This window comes from Salvelinus namaycush, chromosome 32, assembly GCF_016432855.1.
Source record: "Salvelinus namaycush isolate Seneca chromosome 32, SaNama_1.0, whole genome shotgun sequence".
Lineage (NCBI taxonomy): Eukaryota > Metazoa > Chordata > Actinopteri > Salmoniformes > Salmonidae > Salvelinus > Salvelinus namaycush.
Window position 1 is genome coordinate 961681 of NC_052338.1, and position 25101 is coordinate 986781.

Here is a 25101-nt window from a genome sequence, read left to right on the forward strand (position 1 = left end):
TTACATATTGCAGTTTTAATATGATGCCGATCTTTTTTGATACACAATGTTCAATTGATAACACATAACGGAACTTACAGAAGATAGGTGTAAGACTATGACCGCTGTAAAACGCACAGAAAACACAGGGGCCTAAAAGATAAACATAGACACAAAGACACAATTGAGATGCAAATGTGGATATTTATGGTATGGTTAATAAATTGAGGGAAATAAGGTTACGGTCAGAGAACCCTAAGGTTGTGTATGAGATGATTTGGTGAGCCTAGGCCAGCTCCAGGTTGTGTCTCCCGCTGGAGTTGGTGAGGGGGACCACGGCGCCAGAGGACACGTCAGTGAAGGCAGCGGAGGCGAGCCGTCCGCGTGTCTCAAGGCTGCGCTGCTCTAGAGAGAGGGCGTCCTTCTTACGGGACAGATCCTCCCCCATATGGGCCTGGTGCAGCTGGAGGGCCTGGAGGGCGTACCTGGGAGGAGGAGGAAGAGGAGGAGAAAGGAGGAAGATAGACATGGGACATGTTATTGGCATGGGATGGTTCATTCTCATTTTGTTCATAAGAATCAATAGTTGTCTACATTAGATGTAATTCAGAAAGACATTACTCACTGAGCCTGGGCCAGTTTCTGTTTCAGAGCCAGAATGGTGGCCTCCAGCTGATTGGCTTCATCCACAAGCCCATACTGAACCTGGTTCAAACACAACAAGCTGATAAAGTCCAGTTCTAATCTGTTGACCTCTCCAATACAACATTCCTGTTAATTCTTACAATTGTTTTACAGTACAGTAGGAAAATAAAAAATTCACGACCACAAAACCTATTGAAAATGACAGTAAATGAGCCAGTGCCCGTCCAGGTGTAGCCTACCTCGTCCCTACAGAGATCCACTCCAGGCCTCTTGGTCCTGTTCTCCAGCCGGGTGTGGACCAGCTTTAGTGGGGCCATCTTAGCCTGGAGATCGTCCTCTAGACTACGGATGTCCCTCTCCATATCTGAGATCTCATCCTGGGACTGACAAACAAAACAGACATCCATATGATCCCGGTTAGGGCTGTGGCGGTCATGAAATTTTGTCAGCCGGTGATTGTCAAGCAAATAACTGCCGGTCTCACGTAATTGACCGTTAATTAACAAACACATTTAGCATCTCCTGGCTTCCACGGATAGCCTACACGCCACTGATGCAGACCTTTGGAACATCTACATTTTAAAATCCATGTAATATAGCCTACACCATCCCAATAAATCCATTATTTATTTTAGACCGGTCTAAAGAAACATGATATGAAGAAAATGTAGTCTATTTCAGAAGAACCGAATAGCATACTCTGAGTTGTCCTTATATTAAGCCCTGATCTGGCTAAGCCATATGGCTGTGGGATACACACGTTCATTTAGCGTACAAGATTTGCTTAGAATCTGGTTTCAGAGCTGGTCATGGGTGCACCTCAACCACGCTCAAGGTCCTAAACGACATCATAACCGCCATCGATAAGAGACATTACTGTGCAGCCGTATTCATCGACCTGGCCAAGGCTTTCGACTCTGTCAATCACCACATTCTTATTGGCAGACTCGACAGCCTTGGTTTCTCAAATAATTGCTTCGCCTGGTTTACAAACTACTTCTCTAATAGATGTTTAGTGTGTCAAATCGGAGGGCCTGTTGTCCGGACCTCTGGCAGTCTCTATGGGTGTGCCACAGGGTTCAATTCTCGGGCCGACTCTCTTCTCTGTATACATCAATGATGTTGCTCTACGCAGACAACACCATTCTGTATACTTCTGGCCCCTCTTTGGACAGTGTGTTAACTAAACTCCAGACGAGCTTCAATGCCATGCAACTCTCCTTCCGTGGCCTCCAACTGCTCTTAAATGCAAGTAAAACTAAATGCATGCTATTCAATCGATCACTGCCCGCCCGTCCAGCATCACTACTCTGGACTGTTCTGATTTAGAATACGTGGACAACTACAAATACCTAGGTGTCTGGTTAGACTTTAAACTCTCCTTCCAGACTCACATTAAGCATCTCCAATCCAAAATTAAATCTAGAATCGGCTTCCTATATCGCAACAAAGCATCCTTCACTCATGCTGCCAAACATACCCTCGTAAAACTGACCATCCTACCGATCCTCGACTTCTGCGATGTCATCTATAAAATAGCCTCCAACACTCTACTCAACAAATTGGATGCAGTCTATCACAGTGTCATCCGTTTTGTCACCAAAGCCCCATACACTACCCACCACTGCGACCTGTACACTCTCGTTGGTTGGCCCTCGCTTCAAACTCGTCGCCAAACCCACTGGCTACAAGTTATCTACAAGTCTCTGCTAGGTAAAGCCCTGCCTTATCTCAGCTCACTGGTCACCATAGCAGCACCCACTCGTAGCACGCGCTCCAGCAGGTATATCTCACTGGTCACCCCCAAAGCCAAATCCTCCTTTGGTCGCCTTTCCTTCCAGTTCTCTGTTGCCAATGACTGGAACGAACTGCAAAAATCACTGAAGCTGGAGACTCATATCTCCCTCACTAGCTTTAAGCACCAGCTGTCAGAGCAGCTCACAGATCACTGCACCTGTACCTAGCCCATCTGTAAACAGCCCATCTATCTACCGCATCCCCTTACTGTATTTATTTTATCTTGCTCCTTTGCACCCCAGTATCTCTACTTGCACATTCATCTTCTGCACATCTACAATTCCAGTGTTAATTGCTATATTGTAATTACTTTGCCACCATGGCCTATTTATTGCCTTATCTCCCTTATCTTACCTCATTTGCACTCACTGTATATAGACTTTTTTATTTTTTCTACTGTATGTTTTGTTTATTCCATGTGTATTCCATTCCTCTGTTGTTGTACGTGTCAAATTGCTATGCTTTATCTTGGCCAGGTCGCAGTTGCAAATGAGAACTTGTTCCTGGTTAAATAAAGGTGAAATAAAAAAAGAATTCAGTGGCATTATTTCATATTATGAAGAATTCAATAGCTGAATAAAATAGAAAGGATATTTTCTCCAAACCATTTGAGGGAGTGCGCACATCCTGCCTGGTTGGCCCTGTCATGGGGTATCGTCGGACAGGGCCACAGTGTCTATGAACGTTTGAACATCTTGGCCATGTACTGTTATAATCTCCACCCGGTACAGCCAGAAGAGGGGTGGCCCGTCCTCTTCTGGCTGTACCGGGTAGAGATTATAACAGTACATGGCCAAGATGTTCAAACGTTCATAGACACTGTGGCCCCGTCCGACGATACCCCCTAACAGGGCCTGGTTTCTTCCTAGTTTCCTGCCTTTCTAGGGAGTTTTTCCTAGCCAGCGTGCTTGTACATCTGCATTGCTTGATGTTTGGGGTTTTAAGCTGGGTTTCTGTATAGCACTTTGTGACATTGGCTGATGTAAAAAGGGCTTTATAAATACATTGTATTGATTGATTTTGTGTTGAGCGGTTAACTTCTTTGATATAGGGGGCAGCATTTTCACTTTTGGATGAATTGCGTGCCCATAGTGAACTGCCTCCTACTCTGTCCCAGATGCTAATATATGCATATTATTATTACTATTTGATAGAAAACACTCTGAAGTTTCTAAAACTGTTTGAATGCTGTCTGTGAGTATAACAGAACTCATATGGCAGGCAAAAACCTGAGAAGAAATCCAAACAGGAAGTGAGAATTCTGAGACTGGTCGATGTTAAAGTCATCGCCTATTCAATTCCCTGTTATATATATATATATATATATCTGTTTGCACTTCCTACGCCTTCCACTAGATGTCAACAGTCTGTAGAACGCTGAATGAAGCCTCTAGTGTGATGTGGGGCCGGATGGGAGGTGTTTCAGTCATTGGTCTGGCAGATAGCGCGTGACCAAGAACTGGCATTCTTCATGGTATCGGCTTGCGTTCCATAACTTCTACAGACATGAAGGAATGCTCCGGTTGGAACGTTATTGGATATATATGATAACAACATCCTGAAGATTGATTCTCTACTAAGGTTGACCAGTTTATTCGACTTGTAATATAATTTTTTGAAGTTTTTGTCCGACGTTTGCCTGCATCTGCGCGAGCGTTTGGACACGTGTACTACACATGCTAGCAAAAGTAGTTAATTGGACATAAGTAATGGACATTATCGAACAAAACAACGATTTATTGTGGAACTAGGATTCCTGGCAGTGCATTCTGATGAAGATAATCAAAGGTAAGGGAATATTTGATGTAATTACGTATTTCTGTTGACTCCAACATGGCGGAGAAATGTTGTTAAATCTGAGCGCCGTCTCAGATTATTGCATGGTGTGCTTTTTACGTAAAGCTTTTAAAAAATCTGACAGCGGTTGCATTAAGAACAAGTGTATCTTTAATTCTGTGTAAAACATGTATCTTTCATCAAAGTTTATGATGAGTATTTCTGTTATTTGACGTGGCTCTCTGCAATTACTCTGGATATTTTGGAGGCATTTCTGAACATGGCGCCAATGTAAACCGAGATTTGTGGATATAAATATGCACATTATCGAACAAAACATAAATGTATTGTGTAACATGATGTCCTATGAGTGTCATCTGATGAAGATCATCAAAGGTTAGTGATTCATTTTATCTCTATTTCTGCTTTTTGTGACTACTATCTTTTGCTGGGAAAATGGCTGTGTGTTTCTGTGGCTATGTACTGAGCTAACATAATTGTTTGGTGTGCTTTCCCAGTAAATCAGACATGTTGGCTGGATTCACAACATGTGTAGCTTTAATTTGGTGTCTTTCATGTGTGATTTCATGAAAGATTGATTTTTATAGTAATATATTTGAATTTAGCGCGCTACATTTTTTTCTGGATTTTGGCCAAGTGGGACGCTACCGTCCCACCTATCCCAGAGAAGTTAACAAAGAAACAGGTTCTCCTATATGCTTAATTTAGAGTTATTTATGTAACTTTAGTTGTGATACAAAGGCTATTTCTTTTGATTTTGAATACATTCTAAGGCTGCATGATGCGACTAATGATGACTTGAATCCCCTTTCAGTGGCCATTGTGCCCTTGGGAATTCTAATTATTATATTCAGCGCTTCACCAGCTGCGTGCTCCGAAGCACCACTAACTCACATGACTCTCAGTCATGTGGTCGGGTCTTTCTCACAGTGTACAAGTGAAGACAGAAACATCGGGGACGCAACTGCGCGCGTCCTTATCCAATTCCGAGGCGCATATTGAAGATATTGAAAGAACAGCCAAAAAGATGAGTAGGCCTAACGAATAGCAAAAGCACTAGCCTATGTCAATCTACTATTCCCCATAGTACAAAAGTTAACCTATTCTGTGTGAGAAATAAATATATTCCAAACATAGTCAGGGAAAGTTGTGGGATGCGATAGATCCCAAATTAATACAACCACTAGCATAAAAAAAAAAACGTTTTTAAGCAATGAGGTCGATGGAACAGATCAGAACGTTTAGCTTAAAATGTTAAACTATTAGACTAATTCTTCACATTATAGCGCAAATCTTCCTATTAGCAGGAAAACACCATTCTCAAAAGTGACCGCAAATACAATTATGTATGTAATGCTTTTATTTTAAAGGTGCATTTTTATGGTGAAAATGATCCTCCCCAAACTTGAAACTCACGCGCTGCGTACGTATGCCAGTTAGGCTTTACACCTGTTGTAAAGCGGATTAATGTGCTTCATTTTAAGAAGTTATTTGGTCACTTTTGTTTCGATACAAACCTTATCAAAACATATAGGCCTATGGGCTAGGCTACATGAGGTGTGCGACTATGATTTAAAAGCCGCAAAAAAAAGGCATGCGCTGTTTATAAATCAGACTATTATTGATTGATTTATTATTGATTTACATATAGTAAACAATATATGTGTGAAATTTGTTTTGATTTAGAATGGACCATTATGTCTCGAAACAGGGGCAGGGGAAAATGGAGGACGCTTTTCCCGTGGTTCATTTTCATGCCAGCCTGTTGTAAAGAGAAGCAATGTGTGTAATATTAGGACAGTTGAGAAATAAATATAGTAGGCATAGCCTATAGAAAGCTGATGGGATCTTCTTTTTAATAGAGGCCAACACTCTGTTTTCTCATGCAATTGCATAGCCTATAGAAATGTTGCGCAACATGAGCTCTCATGAAGTGTTTGATTCCATTTTTGATTCCATTTGCATTGATGTCAGTGATTAGAGGGACAATAGAGTGCTGAGTAACAGGCAATTACCAAGTTTGGTAGGCTACTAATGACCATGAGCAGCATCAGCGCTTGAAGAAGCCTAATTACCGTGACTAAATGGTCACATGGAATTTAACTGACATTATTTCTCGTGACCGCCGGTGTGGCGGTAATATGGTCACCGTAACAGCCATAATCCTGGCCACTCTTCTAAACATTTGACCCCACTGTCAAGCCAGGTTAGGCCAAGCCACAGTTAATTTTGACCTGCAGCCTAAAGCTTTGTGCCTAATTCTGCAAGTTCACGCCTTGCATGTCTTCAACATTGATAAAAATCAGTTTGGCACTGAAGAGGAAGAAGAGGTGGAAAAGGTTGACGACTCACGATCTTCATCTGCCACTGCGCCTCATCGCGGGCCTGCTCCAGGTGGTGAGTGCGTTTACGGATGGCAAACACTGTGGCGATTCGCTGAGCATCCAGCTCATTCTGCAACTGTGGGATGACAACCCAGATATAACACACATCTTCATCTAACTCTCACTAGTCTTACACGGACACATTCTAGCAATATCTATGAAGCAGACCCAATCAGATACCACACACAACAACAGAGAGCCCTGTAAAAGCAGTGAGAGAGTGCATCCCAAATGGCACCCTATTCCCTATGTAGTGCACTACTTTTGACCCTTTGGGCCCTGGTCAAAAGTAAGGCAATAGGGTGACTTTTGGGACGCAGACAGAGACAGTGCTGTTTGATAGGAGCCAATACAGAAAAGTGCTATTGGTATAGGGCTGGCCATATGGTAACGCTACACTCCTCTCTCCCTACCCCAGGCCCCATTTCACACCTGTACCCTGGTGACACTCATGTCCTCCCTCAGCTGCAGTGACGCCTGCATCTCCTCCTGAGCTCGGGCCACGTTGTACTGGCTGAACTGCTCCCACTGCTGGGGGGTGGTGGAACTGCAACAGCACATTTTACACATTCAGGTACAGGTATTTTACAGCAGTGGCGGTCAGTACCGTCTAAGATGAGGGAGGATGATTTTTTTTTTTTATGAGCATGGCCTTATTTCTATTACAGCATATTGGATGACTGTCATTCATATTCCATTAATAACTTCTTATGGCTTGGGGCAGTATTGAGTAGCTTGGATGAATAAGGTGCCCAGAGTAAACTGCCTGCTACTCAAGCCCAGAAGCTAAGATATGCATATTAGTAGTAGATTTGGATAAATAAGGTGCCCAGAGTAAACTGCCTGCTACTCAAGCCCAGAAGCTAAGATATGCATATTAGTAGTAGATTTGGATAGAAGACACTCTGAAGTTTCTAAAACTTTTTGAATGATGTCTGTGAGTATAGAGGAACTCATATGGCAGGCAAAAACCTGAGAAAAAAATCCAACCAGGAAGTGGGAAATCTGAGGTTTGTAGGTTTTCAAGTATTTTCCTATCCAATATACAGTGTCTATGGTGTCATATTGGACTTCCTAAGGCTTCCACTAGATGTCAACAGTCTTTAGAACCTTGTTTCAGGCTCCTACTGTGAAGTAGGAGAGAATAAGAGCTGATTGAGTAAGAGGTCTGGCAGAATGCCATGAGCTCAGTCAGGCGTGCGCCCGTGCGAGGTAGCTGCGTTCCTTTTCCTTTCTAAAGACAAAGGAATTCTCCGGTTGAAACATTGAAGATTTATGTTAAAAACATCCTAAAGATTGATTCTATACATCATTTGACATGTTTCTACGAACTGTAATGGATTTTTTTTACTTTGTCTGGCCTGCGGCTCGTGAATTTGAATTTGTGAACTAAACGCGCGAACAAAAAGGAGGTATTTGGACATAAATTATGGACTTTATCGAACAAAACAAACATTTATTGTGGAACTGGGATTCCTGGGAGTGCATTCTGATGACGATCATCCAAGGTTCAGTGAATATTTATAATACTATTTATGACTTTGTTGACTCCACAACATCGCGGGTATCTGTATGGCTTGTTTTGGTCTCTGAGCGCTTTACTCAGATTATTGCATGGTGTGCTTTTTCCGTAAAGCTTTTTTGAAATCTGACACAGCGGTTGCATTAAGGAGAAGTTTATCTAAAGTTCCATGCATAACACTTGTATCTTTTATCAATGTTTATTATGAGTATTTCTGTAAATTGATGTGGCTCTCTGCAAAATCACCGGATGTTTTGGAAGCAAAACATTACTGAACATAACGCGCCAATGTAAACTTTTTTGGATATAAATATGAACTTTATCGAACAAAACATACATGTATTGTGTAACATGAAGTCCTATGAGTGTCATCTGATGAAGATCATCAAAGGTTAGTGATTCATTTTCTCTCTTTCTGCTTTTTGTGACTCCTCTCTTTGGCTGGAAAAATGGCTGTGTTTTTCTGTGACTAGGTGCTGACCTAACATAATCGCATGGTATGCTTTCGCCGTAAAGCCTTTTTGAAAATCGGACACTGTGGTGGGATTAACAACAAGTTTATCTTTAAAATGGTGAAAAATACTTGTATGGTTGAGGAATTTTAATTATGAGATTTCTATTGTTGGAATTTGGCGCCCTGCACTTTCACTGGCTGTTGTCATATCGACCGTTAACGGGATCTCAGCCGTAAGAAGTTAACCAAGCTCAATTTAACATTGATAGGTTTAGGCTACTGTATGATACTCAAATTTTCCCTGTACCCATCACAAGGTTGCTACAAACTATGAATGAAAGTTTACAAAAAGTAGGTGCACAGGGTGAGAGAATTTTCAATAATCAAGGTGACAGACATTGATACGTTCAATACCGCCTTGCACACTATTGCCTGCATCTAGCTGATTAACGGTGTAATCATTAGTCAAACAATTGCAAATGTGAGTTTTTACAGGTATGTTTATCCTTGCTTTGTTTACTTCCATTTAAGATTTTTTTTTCAACAAACAGCGGGATGAATACACCTCTGATCACACGCAAACACTTTTCACTTTCATAGCAGCCACATAAAAACAGCACGATCACTTTGCTCATTGTATGTATGTATGTATGTATGTATGTATGTATGTATGTATGTATGTATGTATGTATGTATGTATGTATGTATGTACAGTGGGGCAAAAAAGTATTTAGTCAGCCACCAATTGTGCAAGTTCTCCCACTTAAAAAGATGAGAGAGGCCTGTAATTTTCATCATAGGTACACTTCAGCTATGACAGACAAAATTAGAATTTTTTTTCTCCAGAAAATCACATTGTAGGATTTTTAATGAATTTATTTGCAAATTATGGTGGAAAATAAGTATTTGGTCACCTACAAACAAGCAAGATTTCTGGCTCTCACAGACCTGTAACTTCTTCTTTAAGAGGCTCCTCTGTCCTCCACTCGTTACCGGTATTAATGGCACCTGTTTGAACTTGTTATCAGTATAAAAGACACCTGTCCACAACCTCAAACAGTCACACTCCAAACTCCACTATGGCCAAGACCAAAGAGCTGTCAAAGGACACCAGAAACAAAATTGTAGAACTGCACCAGGCTGGGAAGACTGAATCTGCAATAGGTAAGCAGCTTGGTTTGAAGAAATCAACTGTGGGAGCAATTATTAGGAAATAGAAGACATACAAGACCACTGATAATCTCCCTCGATCTGGGGCTCCACACAAGATCTCACCCCGTGGGGTCAAAATTATCACAAGAACGGTGAGCAAAAATACCAGAACCACACGGGGGGACCTAGTGAATGACCTGCAGAGAGCTGGGACCAAAGTAACAAAGCCTACCATCAGTAACACACTACGCCGCCAGGGACTCAAATCCTGCAGTGCAAGACGTGTCCCCCTGCTTAGGCCAGTACATGTCCAGGCCCGTCTGAAGTTTGCTAGAGAGCATTTGGATGATCCAGAAGAAGATTGGGAGAATGTCATATGGTCAGATGAAACCAAAATATAACTTTTTGGTAAAAACTCAACTCGTCGTGTTTGGAGGACAAAGAATGCTGAGTTGCATCCAAAGAACACCATACCTACTGTGAAGCATGGGGGTGGAAACATCATGCTTTGGGGCTGTTTTTCTGCAAAGGGACCAGGACGACTGATCCGTGTAAAGGAAAGAATGAATGGGGCCATGTATCATGAGATTTTGAGTGAAAACCTCCTTCCATCAGCAAGGACATTGAAGATGAAACGTGGCTGGGTCTTTCAGCATGACAATGATCCCAAACACACCGCCCGGGCAACAAAGGAGTGGCTTCGTAAGAAGCATTTCAAGGTCCTGGAGTGGCCTAGCCAGTCTCCAGATCTCAACCACATAGAAAATCTTTGGAGGGAGTTGAAAGTCCGTGTTGCCCAGCAACAGCCCCAAAACATCACTGCTCTAGAGGAGATCTGCATGGAGGAATGGGCCAAAATACCACCAACAGCGTGTGAAAACCTTGTGAAGACTTACAGAAAACATTTGACCTCTGTCATTGCCAACAAAGGGTATATAACAAAGTATTGAGAGAAACTTTTGTTATTGACCAAATACTTATTTTCCACCATAACTTGCAAATAAATTCATTAAAAATCCTACAATGTGATTTTCTGGATTTTTTTCCCTCATTTTGTCTGTCATAGTTGAAGTGTACCTATGATGAAAATTACAGGCCTCTCTCATCTTTTTAAGTGGGAGAACTTGCACAATTGGTGGCTGACTTTTTGCCCCACTGTATGTATGTATGTATGTATGTATGTATGTATAAAAATACATATACAGTTGAAGTCGGAAGTTTACATACACTAAGATTGAAGTAATTAAAACTAATTTTTCAACCACTCCACAAGTTTCTTGTTAACAAACTATAGTTTTGGCAAGTCGGTTAGGAAATCTACTTTGTGCATGACACAAGTAATTTTTCCAACAATTGTTTACAAACCGATTATTTCACTTATAATTCACTGTATCACAATTCCAGTGGGTCAGAAGTTTACATACACTAAGTTGACTGTGCCTTTAAACAGCTTAGAAAAGTCCAGAAAATTATGTCATGGCTTTAGAAGCTTCTGAAATGCTAATTGACATAATTTGAGTCAATTGGAGGTGTACCTGTGGATGTATTTCAAGGCCTACCTTCAAACTCAGTGCCTCTTTGCTTGACATCAATGGAAAATCAAAAGAAATAGGCAAAGACATCAGAAATAAAATTGTAGACCTCCACAAGTCTGTTTCATCCTTGGGAGCAATTTCCACATGCCTGAAGGCACCATGTTCATCTGAACAAACAATAGTACGCAAGTATAAACACCATGGGACCACGCATCCGTCATGCCGCTCAGGAAGGAGACGCGTTCTGTCTCCTAGAGATGAACATACTTTGGTGCCAAAAGTGCAAATCAATCCCAGAACAACAGCAAAGGACCTTGTGAAGATGCTGGAGGAAACAGGTACAAAAGTATCTATATCCACAGTAAAACGAGCCCTATATTGACATAGCCTGAAAGGCCGCACAGCAAGGAGGAAGCCACTGTGGCAAAATGGCTTAAGGACAACAAAGTCAAGGTATTGGAGTGGCCATCACAGAGCCCTGACCTCAATCCTATAGAAACTTTGTGGGCAGAATTGAAAAAGCGTGTGCGAGCAGAGGCCTACAAACCTGACTCAGTTACACCAGCTCTGTCAGGAGGAATGGGACAAAATTCACCCAACTTATTGTGGGAAGCTTGTGGAAGGCTACCCAAAACGTTTGACCCTAGTTAAATAATTTAAATGCAATGATACCAAATACTAATTGAGTGTATGTAAACTTCTGACCCACTGGGAATGTGTGATGAAATAAATAAAAGCTGAAATAAATCACTCTACTATTATTCTGATATTTCACATTCTTAAAAAAAACTGGTGATCCTAACTGACCTAAGACAGGGAATTTTAACTCTGATTAAAATGTCAGGACTTGTGAAAAACTGAGTTTAAATGTATTTGGCTAAGGTGTATGTAAACTTCCGACATCAACTGTATCAGTTTGTCTCTGTGGATGGTTTGTCCTCTGACAAATCAATGGTAAGTTTCGGTGTTCCTGAAGGTCCCGTTTTACCACAACTATATATATATATATATATATATATACATACACACACACACCTACTCATTCAAGGGTTTTTCTTGATTTTGACTATTTTCTACGTTGTAGAATAATATTGAAGACAAAAAACTATGAAATAACACATGTAGTAACCAAAAAAAGTGTTAAACAAATCAAAATATATTTTATATTTGAGATTCTTCAAATAGCCACCCTTTGTGCAAAGCTGTCATCAAGGCACTCTTGGCATTCTCTCAACCAGCTTCATGAGGTAGTCACCTGCAGTGCATTTCAATTAACAGGTGTGTCTTGTTAATTTGTGGAATTTCTTTCCTTCCTAATGCGTTTCAGCCAATCAGTTGTGTTGTGACAAGGTAGGGGTGGTATACAGAAGATAGCCCTATTTAGTAAAAGACCAATTCCATATTATGTCAAGAACAGCTCAAATAAGCAAAGAGAAATGACAGTCCATCATTACTTTAAGACATGAAGGTCAGTCAATACGGAACATTTTAAGATCTTTGAAAGTCTCTTCAAGTGCAGTCGCAAAAACCATCAAGCACTATGATGAAACTGGCTTTCATGAGGACCGCCACAGGAAAGGAAGACCCAGAGTTACCTCTGCTGCAGCGGATAAGTTCATTAGAGTTAACTGCACCTAAGATTGCAGCCCAAATAAATGCTTCAGTGTTCAAGTAATAGACATCTCAACATCAACTGTTGAGAGGAGACTGTGTAAATCAGGCCTTCATGGTCGAATTGCTGCAAAGATACCACTGCTAAAGGACACCAATAAGAAGAAGAGACTTGCTTGGACCAAGAAGCATGAGCAATGGACATTAGACTGGTGGAAATCTGTTTGGTCTGATGAGTCCAAATTTGCGATTTTTGGTTCCAACCATGGTGTCTTTGTAAGACGCAGAGTAGGTGAACAGATAATCTCTGCATGTGTGGTTCCCACCATGAAGCATGGAGGAGGTGTGATGGTGCTTTGCTGGTGACACTGTCTGTGATTTATTTAGACTTCAAGGCACACTTAAGCAACATGGCTACCACAGCATTCTGCAGTGATACGCCATCCCATCTGGTTGCGCTAAGTGGGACTATCATTTGTTTTTCAACAGGACAATGACCCAACACACCTCCAGGCTGTGTAAGGGCTATTTGACCAATAAAGAGAGTGATGAAGTGCTGCATCAGATGACCTGGCCTCCACAATCACCCAACCTCAACCCAGTTGGGATGAGTTGGAACGTAGAGTGAAGGAAAAGCAGCCAACAAGTGCTCAGCATATGTGGGAATTCCTTCAAGACTGTTGGAAAAGCATTCCTCATGAAGCTGGTTGAGAGAATGCCAAGAGTGTACAAAGCTGTCAAGACAAAGGGTGGCTACTATTGTGGAGAAATTACAAGATTGTTAATAATACTGTTATCGCACCAAATGGTTGTTTTATGCAACAAAATAGGGTTCTTAGAACTCTATTGTGTCTGTGTGAAGTGAGAGGAGCTTCAGAGATTTAACTCTAGCAATTGATTTATGATGGTCTTGTCCTCTCTCGGAGCCCACATTCCATAGAATGAGTTGGTGTTTGTGTGCCGGGAGGTACCAGGGTGGAGATGGCTCTAGTATGGATAATGATGAGAAACTTTGTTTTGGGGGCCAGACCCTGGTTTCTACATAATGAGAGCAGTCTTTACAGCAGATACTGTCTGCTGTGAATTATTAGTATCTTTCATACAAATCCTAACCTTGTGACCCATTCCATACATCTGTTTTTTGTCATGAACATTCAGGAGGATGCACTTTGTTATAAAATGCTGTGGCTAAAATCCGCTCGTTGGCTCTCAACGAATCATCTTGGGGTGATTCGTGGACCAGCTTCATTATTGCAATAATTAATCTATTTTATTAATACGTTTTGAATAAAGTAATATCCTGATTGACCTTGTCTCTCCTCATTATTGATTAGAATTTCCACAACACTATTTTGAAGAATCTCATAAAACATATTTTGATTTGTTTAACACTTTTTTGGTAACTACATGATTCCATATGTGTTACTTCATAGTGTTGATGTCTTCACTATTATTCTACAATATAGAAAATATTAAAAATAATGAAAATCCTTTGAATGAGTAAGTGTGTCCAAACTTTTGACTGGTACTGTATATAATTCCTTGCAACTATCTACGTGCTCTCCTCCTCAACTTTTCCCTTTGCATGTGGACTTCAGCACACAACACATCAGATGTCTTTGACCAGGTGAAAACCTATCCAAGCCAAACCTTCATATCATGACAGCTACACACAGCCTACATCGTTGTCACATCATATTCAACATAGCTACTAGAACTAACGCTCGAGTAGACCCGCTACAATCATGTAGTACAGTGTACAGCCAGAAAGCAGTTACACCGGCGAGCCCCAGTGGCAATAAATTAAAACCAAAAGCTTATCTTGACTTGGAAGTTCCAGTGTCGGATAGCCATAACCAGCTAGCTAACATAGCATCCCTCTCTGTTTGTTGGTTTGGCAATGCCACTGTCAGCCAGAAAAATATGCTGAGAAGGATTATCACCACAGCAAGCAAGGTACTTGGAATCAAACAGACAGGCTTGGATGAGATCTTTAAGGTCGGGGCCCTTAGCAAGAGTCACAAAAGTATTTTAGACCCAAGTAACCCCCTGTACCCGGACTTTGAACTACTCCCCTCTGGGTGCGGGTAAAGGGCACCCCCCGGCAGGTGGGTGCCAACTAGACAATAATTTGTGCCAGGTGTGATATCCCTCCTAAACAGCTCAGGCTAATGTTCCCATCGACCCAGTAAGGCCACCAGGCTAGTCTCTTTTTATTGGTATGTAACTGTTATGAATGTTGTATTGTCAATTCGTTTTTTTCCTACTGTATTTAAACGCCACTTTAAACGTGTACATGATACTCCAAAAAAAAAATCCTCATGGTGACAATAAAGGCAGTAAGTGAGTAAGTTTGAGCTGGGTGTTTGAGTAGACTAAACTAGCTTGCTGCATCCACTAGCTAAGTGAAAGTGAAAGTTTAAAAAATGACAACCAAATATAGCCAGGTCTCTCTTCCTCTCGCTTCTCCTTAATTTTAGGAAATTAATTTGTTAAACTGTTCAACTATTGTCTTTCTCTCTCTTGGAGTAAAAAACTCTACATGTACATTCAATTCATTTGAAAGGCAAGTGGTGGCATTGCAGAAAATCATTGGATGAGTTGAGTGCCTGGTAAATTAATATTGTAGCTAGTTAGACATGCATATGCATGTAAGAATTGCAATTGTACGAGGTGCTCATTGACAACACAAGGTAAGTAGGTTTGATCTAGATATCCTGCTCCGAATTTCAGAAGGCCTAGTATTTCTTTGTATTGTACTGTACACCCTCATTCCAGCTTACCCTATGGGTATGCGCAGGGGGTTGGGCTTCAGGGAGATCTTAGGTGATGTCACAGTGATAGACAAGCAGGAGAGGTCAATGTCCTGGGCCTCAATCTTGTTCTGAAGGTCATGGGTCAGCTGCTGCCGGGACACCTGAAGAAGACTGGAGAGAACAGCCATTGACAAGTACTGAGACCGCAAAATATGTGATAGAGCGGCACCAGAGTTTAAATAAAAACATGTATTTCCTTTTTGTAGTTAATAAATTCAATGTGAAACATGATATATATAGTATGATTAACATGGTGACGCAACGTACTTCCGCGTTGTCTCCGTGCTGCTGTGCAGTTTGTCGCTACTTGGCTACCTACCGAACTTACTTTTTACTCTTAATAACCATTTAATCAAACTCTGTATTTAACAAGTTTACAAACGTCTTAGTTTTGTCCTCACATAACACTTTTAATTCAACTTTTTCACCCCGGACGCTTTATCTGCACATGGATCTGCAGGACCTCCTCCGGCCAAAAAAGCTAAGTAACATTATGCCTTCTCATTGCAGTCTCTGTAGTCATAATATATCGCCTTATATAGTGAGAATAGGCAAGTTGCAAGCTCGGCTTCAGACGCAATCGTTAGGCAAGGGCAATTTAAGTGTAGAAAAGAATGATACAGCATCGATGCCACCAGTAAACTCAGCTAAAAAAGAAGCGTCCCTTTTTCAGGACCCTGTCTTTCAAAGATAATTAGTAAAAATCCAAATACCTTCACAGATCTTCATTGTAAAGGGTTTAAACACTGTTTCCCATGCTTGTTCAATGAACCATAAACAATTAATGAACATGCATCTGTGGAACTGTCGTTAAGACACTAACAGCTTACAGATAGTAGGCAATTAAGGTCACAGTTATGAAAACTTAGGACACTAAAGAAGCCTTTCTACTGACTCTGAAAAACACCAAAAGAAAGATGCCCAGGGTCCCTGCTCATCTGCGTGAACGTGCCTTAGGCATGCTGCAAGGAGTCATGAGGACTGCAGATGTGACCAGGGCAATAAATTGCAATGTCCGTACTATGAGACACTTAAGACAGCGCTACAGGGAGACAGGACGGACAGCTGATCGTCCTCGCAGTGGCAGACCATGTGTAACACCACCTGCGCAGGATCGGTACACCCAAACATCACACCTGTGGGACAGTTACAGGATGGCAACAACTGCCCGAGTTACACCAGGAACGCACAATACCCTCCATCAGTGCTCAGACTGTCTGCAATAGGCTGAGAGAGGCTGGACTGAGGGCTTGTAGGCCTGTTGTAAGGCAGGTCCTCACCGGCAACAACATCGCCTATGGGCACAAACCCACCGTTGCTGGACCAGAAAGGACTGGCAAAAAGTGCTCTTCATTGACGAGTCACGGTTTTGTCTCACCAGGGGTGATGGTCGGATTCGCGTTTATCGTCGAAGGAATGAGCGTTACACCGAGGCCTGTACTCTGGAGCGGGATCGATTTGGAAGTGGAGGGTCCGTCATGGTCTGGGGCGGTGTGTCACAGCATCATCGGACTGAGCTTGTTGTCATTGCAGGCAATCTCAACGCTGTGTGTTACAGGGAAGACATCCTCCTCCCTCATGTGGTACCCTTCCTGCAGGCTCATCCTGACATGACCCTCCAACATGACAATGCCACCAGCCATACTGCTCGTTCTGTGGTGATTTCCTGCAAGACAGTGGTCTGCTATGGCCAGCGAAGAGCCCGGATCTCAATCCCATTGAGCACGTCTGGGACCTGTTGGATCGGATGGTGAGGGCAAGGGCCATTCCCCCCCAGAAATGTCCGGGAACTTGCAGGTGCCTTGATGGAAGAGTGTGGTAACATCTCACAGCAAGAACTGGCAAATCTGGTGCAGTCCACGAGGAGGAGATGCACTGCAGTACTTAATGCAGCTGGTGGCCACACCAGAAACTGACTCTTACTTTTGATTTTGACCCCCCCCCCCCCCCTTTGTTCAGGGACACATTATTCCATTTATGTTAGTCACATGTCTGTGGAACTTGTTCAGTGTATGTCTCAGTTGTTGAATCTTGTTATGTTCATACAAATATTTACACATGTTAAGTTTGCTGAAAATAAACGCAGTTGACAGTGAAAGGACATTTGTTTTTTGCTGAGTTTAGTAGTGTTAATCCCCCTCTACACTCGCTGCAGCCGGACAATTTTCTCATGGCTTCTGGAAAGGAATGCTGTCAGTATGCTCAACCGGTGTCGCTCATTCAGCCGATTGAAAGTTTCTAACAGTTTTCCCCACTAAGCAACAAGTCTGAGTCAGAGCCAGTCTTCACAAGTCCAACCACCCGTTACAGGGTCGGAGCCGCCGAAGGCGACCCCATTACCCGCAATATTACACTTTTAAAAAATCATCCAGACATCATACATTGTTACCAGGGGGCAGGACTACCGACGTAAAGGCTAATCTGAAGATGGTGCTGGCTGAGGCTAAAACTGGTGAGTGTAGATGATAGAGGGATATTGTTATCCAGGTCGACACCAACGATGTTAGGATTAAACAGTCAGAGGGTCACCAAGTGGAACATAACTTCAGTTTGTAACTTAGCTAGAAAGATGTGTTTTCATCAAGTAATTTTATCTGGTCCCCTCCCAGTTAGGGGGAGTGATGAACTCTACAGCAGACTCGCACAAATCAACCGCTGGTTGAAAACTGTTCTCTCCCCCTCCCAAAATATATCATTTGTAGATAAATGGCCCTCTTTCTGGAACTCCCGCACAAACACGACCAAGCCTGGCCTGCTGAGGAGTGACGGACTCCATCCTAGCTGGAGGGGTGCTCTCATCTTATCTATCAACAAAGACAGAGTTCTAACTCTACAATGAGATAGGGTGCAAGCCAGGCAGCAGGCTGTTAGCCACCCTGCCAGCTTAGTGGTGTCTGCCCCTAGCACAGTCAGTGTAGTCCGCTCAGTTTTCCCCATTGAGACAGTGTCTGTGCCTCAATCTAGGTCTCGGCAAAAATAAACATGGCGGTGTTCGCTTTAGCAATCTCACTGGAATAAAGACCTCCTCCATTCCTGTCATTATTGAAATTGTGATAATACCTCACATCTCAAAATAGGAGTACTTAATGTTAGATCCCTCACTTCCAAGGAAGTCATAGTCAATGAACTAATCACTGATCATAAACTTTGTGATTGACCTGACTGAAACATGTCTCAAGCCTGATTAATTTACTGTGTTAAATGAGGCCTCTCGTCCCGGTTACACTAGTGACCATATCCCCTGCGCTTCCCGCAAAGGTGGAGGTGTTGCTAACATTTACGACAGCTAATATCAATTTACGAAGAAAGAAAATGACTGCGTTTTCTTCTTTTGAGCTTCTAGTCATGAAATCTATGCAGCCTACTGAATCACTTTTCATAGCTACTGTTTACAGGCCTCCTGTGCCATTTACAGCGTTCCTCATGGAGTTCCCCGAAATCCTATTGGACCTTGTAGTCATGGCAGATAATATTCAATTTTTTTGGTGACTTCAATATTCACATGGAAAAGTCCACACACCTACTCCAAAAGGCTTTCGGAGCCATCATCGACTCAGTGGGTTTTGTCCAACATGTCTAGGGACCTACGCACTGCCACAATCATCTAGTTTTGTCCCATGGATTAAATATTGTGGATCTAAATGTTTTTCATCATAATCCTGGACTATTTATTAAGTTTGCAATTGCGATAAATAATCTGCTTAGACCCCCAAACAAAGATTTTCAAGAGCTGCGCAATAAATTCTCAGACAACCCAAAGATTCCTAGATGCCCTTCCAGACTCCATCCACCTACTCAAGGAAGTTGGAGTACAAAAATCAGTTAACCAACTAACCGAGGATCTAAACTTAACCTTGCATAATACCCTTGATGCAGTCACACCTCTAAAAACAAAAACCATGTCAAAAGAAACTAGCTCCCTGGTATACAGAAAATACCAGAGCACTGAAGCAAGCTTCCAGAAAATTGGTACGGAAATGGCAATCCATCAAATTTGAAGTCTTCCGACTAGCTTGAAAGAGAAGTACCATGCAATATCGAAAAGCCCTCACTGCTGCTCAATCAGCCTACTGATTGAGGAGAATAAAAACAATCCAAAATGTATTTTTTATACTCTGGCAAAACTAACTAAAAAGCAGCAATCCACAAGTGAGGATGGCCTTCACTTTGACAAAAACATAATGATAGTTAGAAATCTAATTACAGAATCCTCTTTGAATATGCATATTTCCTCAAAACTCAGATGTCCTGAGTCTGCATAGAACTGTCAGGACCTAGGATCAATGGAAACACAAGTTTTTTAATCCTGTATCTCGTGACACGTTCACGAAAATAGTCATAGGCTCTAAACCTTCCAGCTGCCTACTGGACCCTATTCCAACTAAACTACTGAAAGAGCTACTTCCTGTGCTTGGCCCTCCTATGTTGAACAATAATAAATGGCTCCCTACCCTCCAGATGTGTGCCAAACTCACTAAAAGTGGCAGTAATAAAGTCTCTCCTGAAAAAGCCAAACCTTGATTCAAATGTTTTGGTACAACTATCAGCCTATATCGAATCTCCCATTCCTCTCAAACATTTTTGAAAAAGCTATTGCGCAGCAAATCACTGCCTTCCTGAAGACAAATAATGTATACGAAATGCTCTAATCTGGTTTTAGACCCCATCATAGTACTGAGACCGCACGTGAAGGTGCTAAATTACCTTTTAATGGCATCAGACCAAGGCTCTGTATCTGTCCTTGTGCTCCTAGACCTTAGTGCCGCTTTTGACACCATCAATCACCACATTCGTTTGGAGAGATTGGAAACCCTAATTGGTCGACAGGGAAAAGTTCTTGCCTGGTTTAGATCTTATCTGTTGGAAAGATACAGTTGAAGTCGGACATTTACATACACTTAGGTTGGAGTCATTAAAACTCGTTTTTCAACCACTCCACAAATTTCTTGTTAACAAACTATAGTTTTGGCAAGTCGGTTAGGACATCTACTTTGCGCATGACACAAGTAATTTTCCCAACAATTATTTACAGACAGATTATTTCACTGTATCACAATTCCAGTGGGTCAGAAGTTTACATACACTAAGTTGACTGTGCCTTTAAACAGCTTGGAAAATTCCAGAAAATGATGTCATGGCTTTAGAAGCTTCTGAAAGGCTAATTGACATCATTTGAGTCAACCTGTGGATGTATTTCAAGGCCTACCTTCAAACTCAGTGCCTCTTTGCTTGACATTATGGGAAAAGAAATCAGCCAAGACCTCAGAAAAGAAATTGTAGACCTCCACAAGTCTGGTTCATCCTTGGGAGCAATTTCCAAACGCCTGAAGGTACCACGTTCATCTGTACAAACAATAGTACGCAAGTATAAACACCATGGGACCACGCAGCCATCATACCGCTCAGGAACGAGACGCGTTCTGTCTCCTAGAGATGAACATACTTTGGTGCAAAAAGTGCAAATCAATCCCAGGACAACAGCAAAGGACCTTGTGAAGATGCTGGAGGAAACAGGTACAAAAGTATCTAAGGACAACAAAGTCAAGGTATTGGAGTGGCCATCACAAAATCCTGACCTCAATCCTATAGAAGATTTGTGGGCAGAACTGAAAAAGCAAGAGCAAGGAGGCATGGGACCAAATTCACCCAACTTATTGTGGGAAGCTTGTGGAAGGCTACCCGAAACGTTTGACCCAGTTAAACAATTTAAAGGCAATGCTACCAAATACTAATTGAGTGTATGTAAACGTCTGACCCACTGGGAATGTGATGAAAGAAATAAAAGCTGAAATAAATAATTCTCTCTACTATTATTCTGACATTTCACATTCTTCAAATAAAGTGGTGATCCTAACTGACCTAAGACAGGGAATTTCTACTAGGATTAAATGTCAGAAATTGTGAAAAACTGAGTTTAAATGTATTTGGCTAAGGTGTATGTAAACTTCCGACTTCAACTGTATCAGTTCGTCTCTGTGGATGGTTTATCCTCTGACAAACAATAGTAAGTTTCGGTGTCCCTGAAGGTTTCGTTTTAGCACCAAATATTGTTTTCACTATATATTCTACCTCTTGGTGATGTCATTCGGAAAGATAATGTCAACTTTCACTGCTATGCAGACAACACACAGCTGTACATTTCGCTGAAACACAGCGAAGTCCCAAAATTGCCTACCCTGGAAGCCTGTGTTTCAGACATAAGGAAGTGGATGGCAGCAAATGTTTTACTTTTACATTCGGACAAAACAGAGATGCTAGTTCTAGATCGCAAGAAACAAAGAGATCTGCTGTTTGATCAAACAATTAATCACAATGGTTGTACAGTTGTCTCAAATAAAACTGTGAAGCGTTACTCCTGACCCTGATACCTCTTTTGACGAACATAAAAAATATTTCAAGGTAAGCTTTTTTCAATCTTCGTAACATTGCAAAAGTCTAACTTTCTGTAAAGAATGATGCAAAAAAGCTAATCCATGCTTTTGTTACTTTTAGATTAGACTACGCTCTACTCTCTGGCTATCCAGATAAAGCACTTCAGTTAGTGCTAAATACAGCTGCTAGAATCTTGACTAGAACCAAAAAATGTTACTCCAGTGCTAGCCTCTCTACACTGGGTTCCTGTTAAGGCTAGGGCTGATTTCAAGGTTTACTACATGGACTTGCTCCTACCTATCTCTCCGATTTGGTCCTGCCGTACATACCTACACGTGCGCTACAGTCACAAAATGCAGGCCTCCTTATTGTTCCTAAGCAAACAGCTGGAGGCAGGGCTGTCTCCTATAAAGCCCCATTTTTATGGAATGGTCTCCCTATCCATGTGAGAGACGCAGACTCTGTCTCAACCTTTAAGTCTTTACTGAAGACCCATCTCTTCAGTATGTCCTATGACTGAGTGTAGTCTGGCCAATGGGTGCGAAAATGAACGGCATGGCACGAGTGACAAAGCACCCTTGCTCTCTCTGCCTGGCTGGCTCCCCTCTCTCCACTGGGATTCTCTGCCTCTGACCCTATTACGGGGGCTGAGTCACTGGCTTACTAGTGCTCTCCCACGCTATACTCTACTTGAGTGGGTTGAGTCACTGACGTGTTCTTCCTGTCCGGTTTTGCGCCCACTTGGGCTTATGCGGTGGGAAGATCTTTATGGGTTATACACAGCCTTGTCTCAGGGTAGTAAGTTGGTGGTCTGTTGATATCCCTCTAGTGGTGTGGGGGCTGTACTTTGGCAAAGTGGGTGTGGTTATATCCTGCCTGGTTGGCCCTGTCTGGGGGTATTGTCAGACTGGGCCACAGTGTCCCCCGACCCCCCCCCCATCTCAGTCTCCAGTATCTATGCTGCATTAGTCTATGTGACGGGGGGCTAGGGTCAGTCTGTCCTATCTGGTGTAATTCTCCTGTCTTATCTGGTGTCCTGTGTTATCTTAAGTATGCTCCCTCTAATTCTCCCATCTCTCCCATTTCCCGGAGGACCTGAGCCAAGGACCCATGCCTCGGGACTACCTGGCCTGACCCCTCCTGGCTGTCCCTCTCCCCAGTCCACCTGGTCGTGCTGCTGATCAAGTTTCTGCTGTTCTGCCTGCGGCTATGGAACCCTGACTTGTCCACCGGATGTGCTACCTTGGCCCGGACCTGCTGTTTTCGACCCACTCTCTCTACCACACTTGTTGTCTCAACCTCTGAATGGTCAGCTATGAAAAGCCAACTGACATTTAGTCCTTAGGTGCTAAGCTGTTGCACCCTTTACAACCACTTTGATTATTATTTGACGATGCTGCTCATCTATGAACCTTGCCCGGAACGTAAAAGAACATTATTAACCGGGTTCAGTATAGATCACTTTTGTTCTCGGTTCTGTTCCTCAAACATAGTTGTTTTCTGGCTTTCGATTCTGTCCCCTAAACCTGTTCCAACCCCTGCTTTTGACCAGGGCACATAGGATTCTGGGCAAAAGAAGTACACTATAAAGGGAATAGGGTGCTATTTGGGACACACATTGGTCAAACGGTTTCTTACCACAGCTGCTCGAACGCCTTGTCGATGCGCTGCTGGAGCATCCGCTGTGCTCCGTCGATCATCTCCACTTCCTTCTTCAGCTGGGCCTCCACTGGGTCGCTGACCAGCTCGTTGCCGCGGCGACCCTCCCTCAGGATCAGGCACTCCACCGTGACCTCTAGAGGCACTGCGGTGGCCGTCAGAGCCCGCTCAGTCTCCTCCTTCCCCTGAGACACAGAGACAGAGCAGCCAAACTCACCTACGCTGTACTAGCACATCAATACATCAACCTACAACCTGGTTTATTGCTGATAAATGTCTGATAAGTCTGATAAATGTAGAAAGCTGCCAGAATGTTTGTTTTTTTACCAGGTACTTCCAACTTTGTTTTTACGTTGAAACAATGACATGCCAGATTAATACTAATCTGAAATCTCACCAGGGTTAAGGCATCCATCTCTTTCTCCACTTCCTGTATGCATGATTCCAAAGTCTCTCTCCAGCGGGAGATATCCCAGATCCTATCACTCAGCCTGCGAGAGCTGTCACTCTTATCCCAGTTAGTCTGTGGGAGATGAGGTAGGGAGAGATTGAGGGGGAGAAATAGGAAGAGTGAGAGGATAGAGAGATGGCATGAATAAGTGTGATAAATAATAGTCCATGACAATGAATGTGTTAACTAATTTATAAGGCTCTGCCTGTAGGCCAATGTTAGTCACAAAGTCAAGCAAGCCTTTACTGAATTGGTTGTTTCATTACATAGTCACAAAATCTTACCTTGCTGGTTGTCTCATTGCGTAAGGCCCTCCCTTCCTGCCTTGTCATGTGTGACATGTGTCGCCTGTGTTCTGCTGTGTCAGATATCTGCTTGTTACTGGTGTCCCAGTCGGACACACTGTACCTGAGCCCAGGCTTGGCACTACCGTGCTCTACACTCTCATGCTCTGAGTGCATTCTCTGACCACGTTCTCTTGAGTACATTCTTGTGAGGACAAGACTGTGGAGAATGGATAAAACAACACATTTGAGAAGCACTCACACTTCCTCTACTGTAGCACCTCATGCTTTACCCCCCATTCACTGAACCTTCCAGCCTGGACAATGGCAATAATAAACGAAACAAGATATACCCAAAGCAAACGTTTTGCTTCATAATTATCAGCTAGATGTGTGGATTGTACTAATCTAGCTAGTTAGACATGAAAAAATGACCTAAAACTAATATTATGTAAGATAGATGTCAATTCTTCGTGGGTAGCTAGCTAATGATTATTCGTGGCTATCTGGCTAGCTAACAATATTGGTCGCTAGCCAGTTAGCCCTATTGACTTATGTGATCGGTATATACAGTACGTAGGCAGGTAAACATGCCAAAATTAACTCCGCACGTATTTATTAACGTATGACATTTAAATATTGT

General features: G+C 42.4%; 1 protein-coding gene across 1 annotated transcript; it reads right to left on the reverse strand.

Moving 5' to 3' along the window:
• On the reverse strand, positions 1 to 24722 carry LOC120027438 (tektin-2-like). The gene is made up of 10 exons (XM_038972373.1): positions 24459 to 24722; positions 24121 to 24246; positions 23706 to 23908; positions 20124 to 20135; positions 15660 to 15803; positions 7035 to 7149; positions 6571 to 6678; positions 864 to 1007; positions 605 to 684; positions 1 to 464 (listed from the first exon to the last, which is right to left on the reverse strand). The coding sequence occupies exons 1-10, from the start codon at positions 24660 to 24662 to the stop codon at positions 266 to 268; spliced, it is 1335 nt and encodes a 444-aa protein (XP_038828301.1). The 5' UTR covers positions 24663 to 24722; the 3' UTR covers positions 1 to 265.
• Between the last annotated feature and the right edge of the window lie 379 nt (positions 24723 to 25101).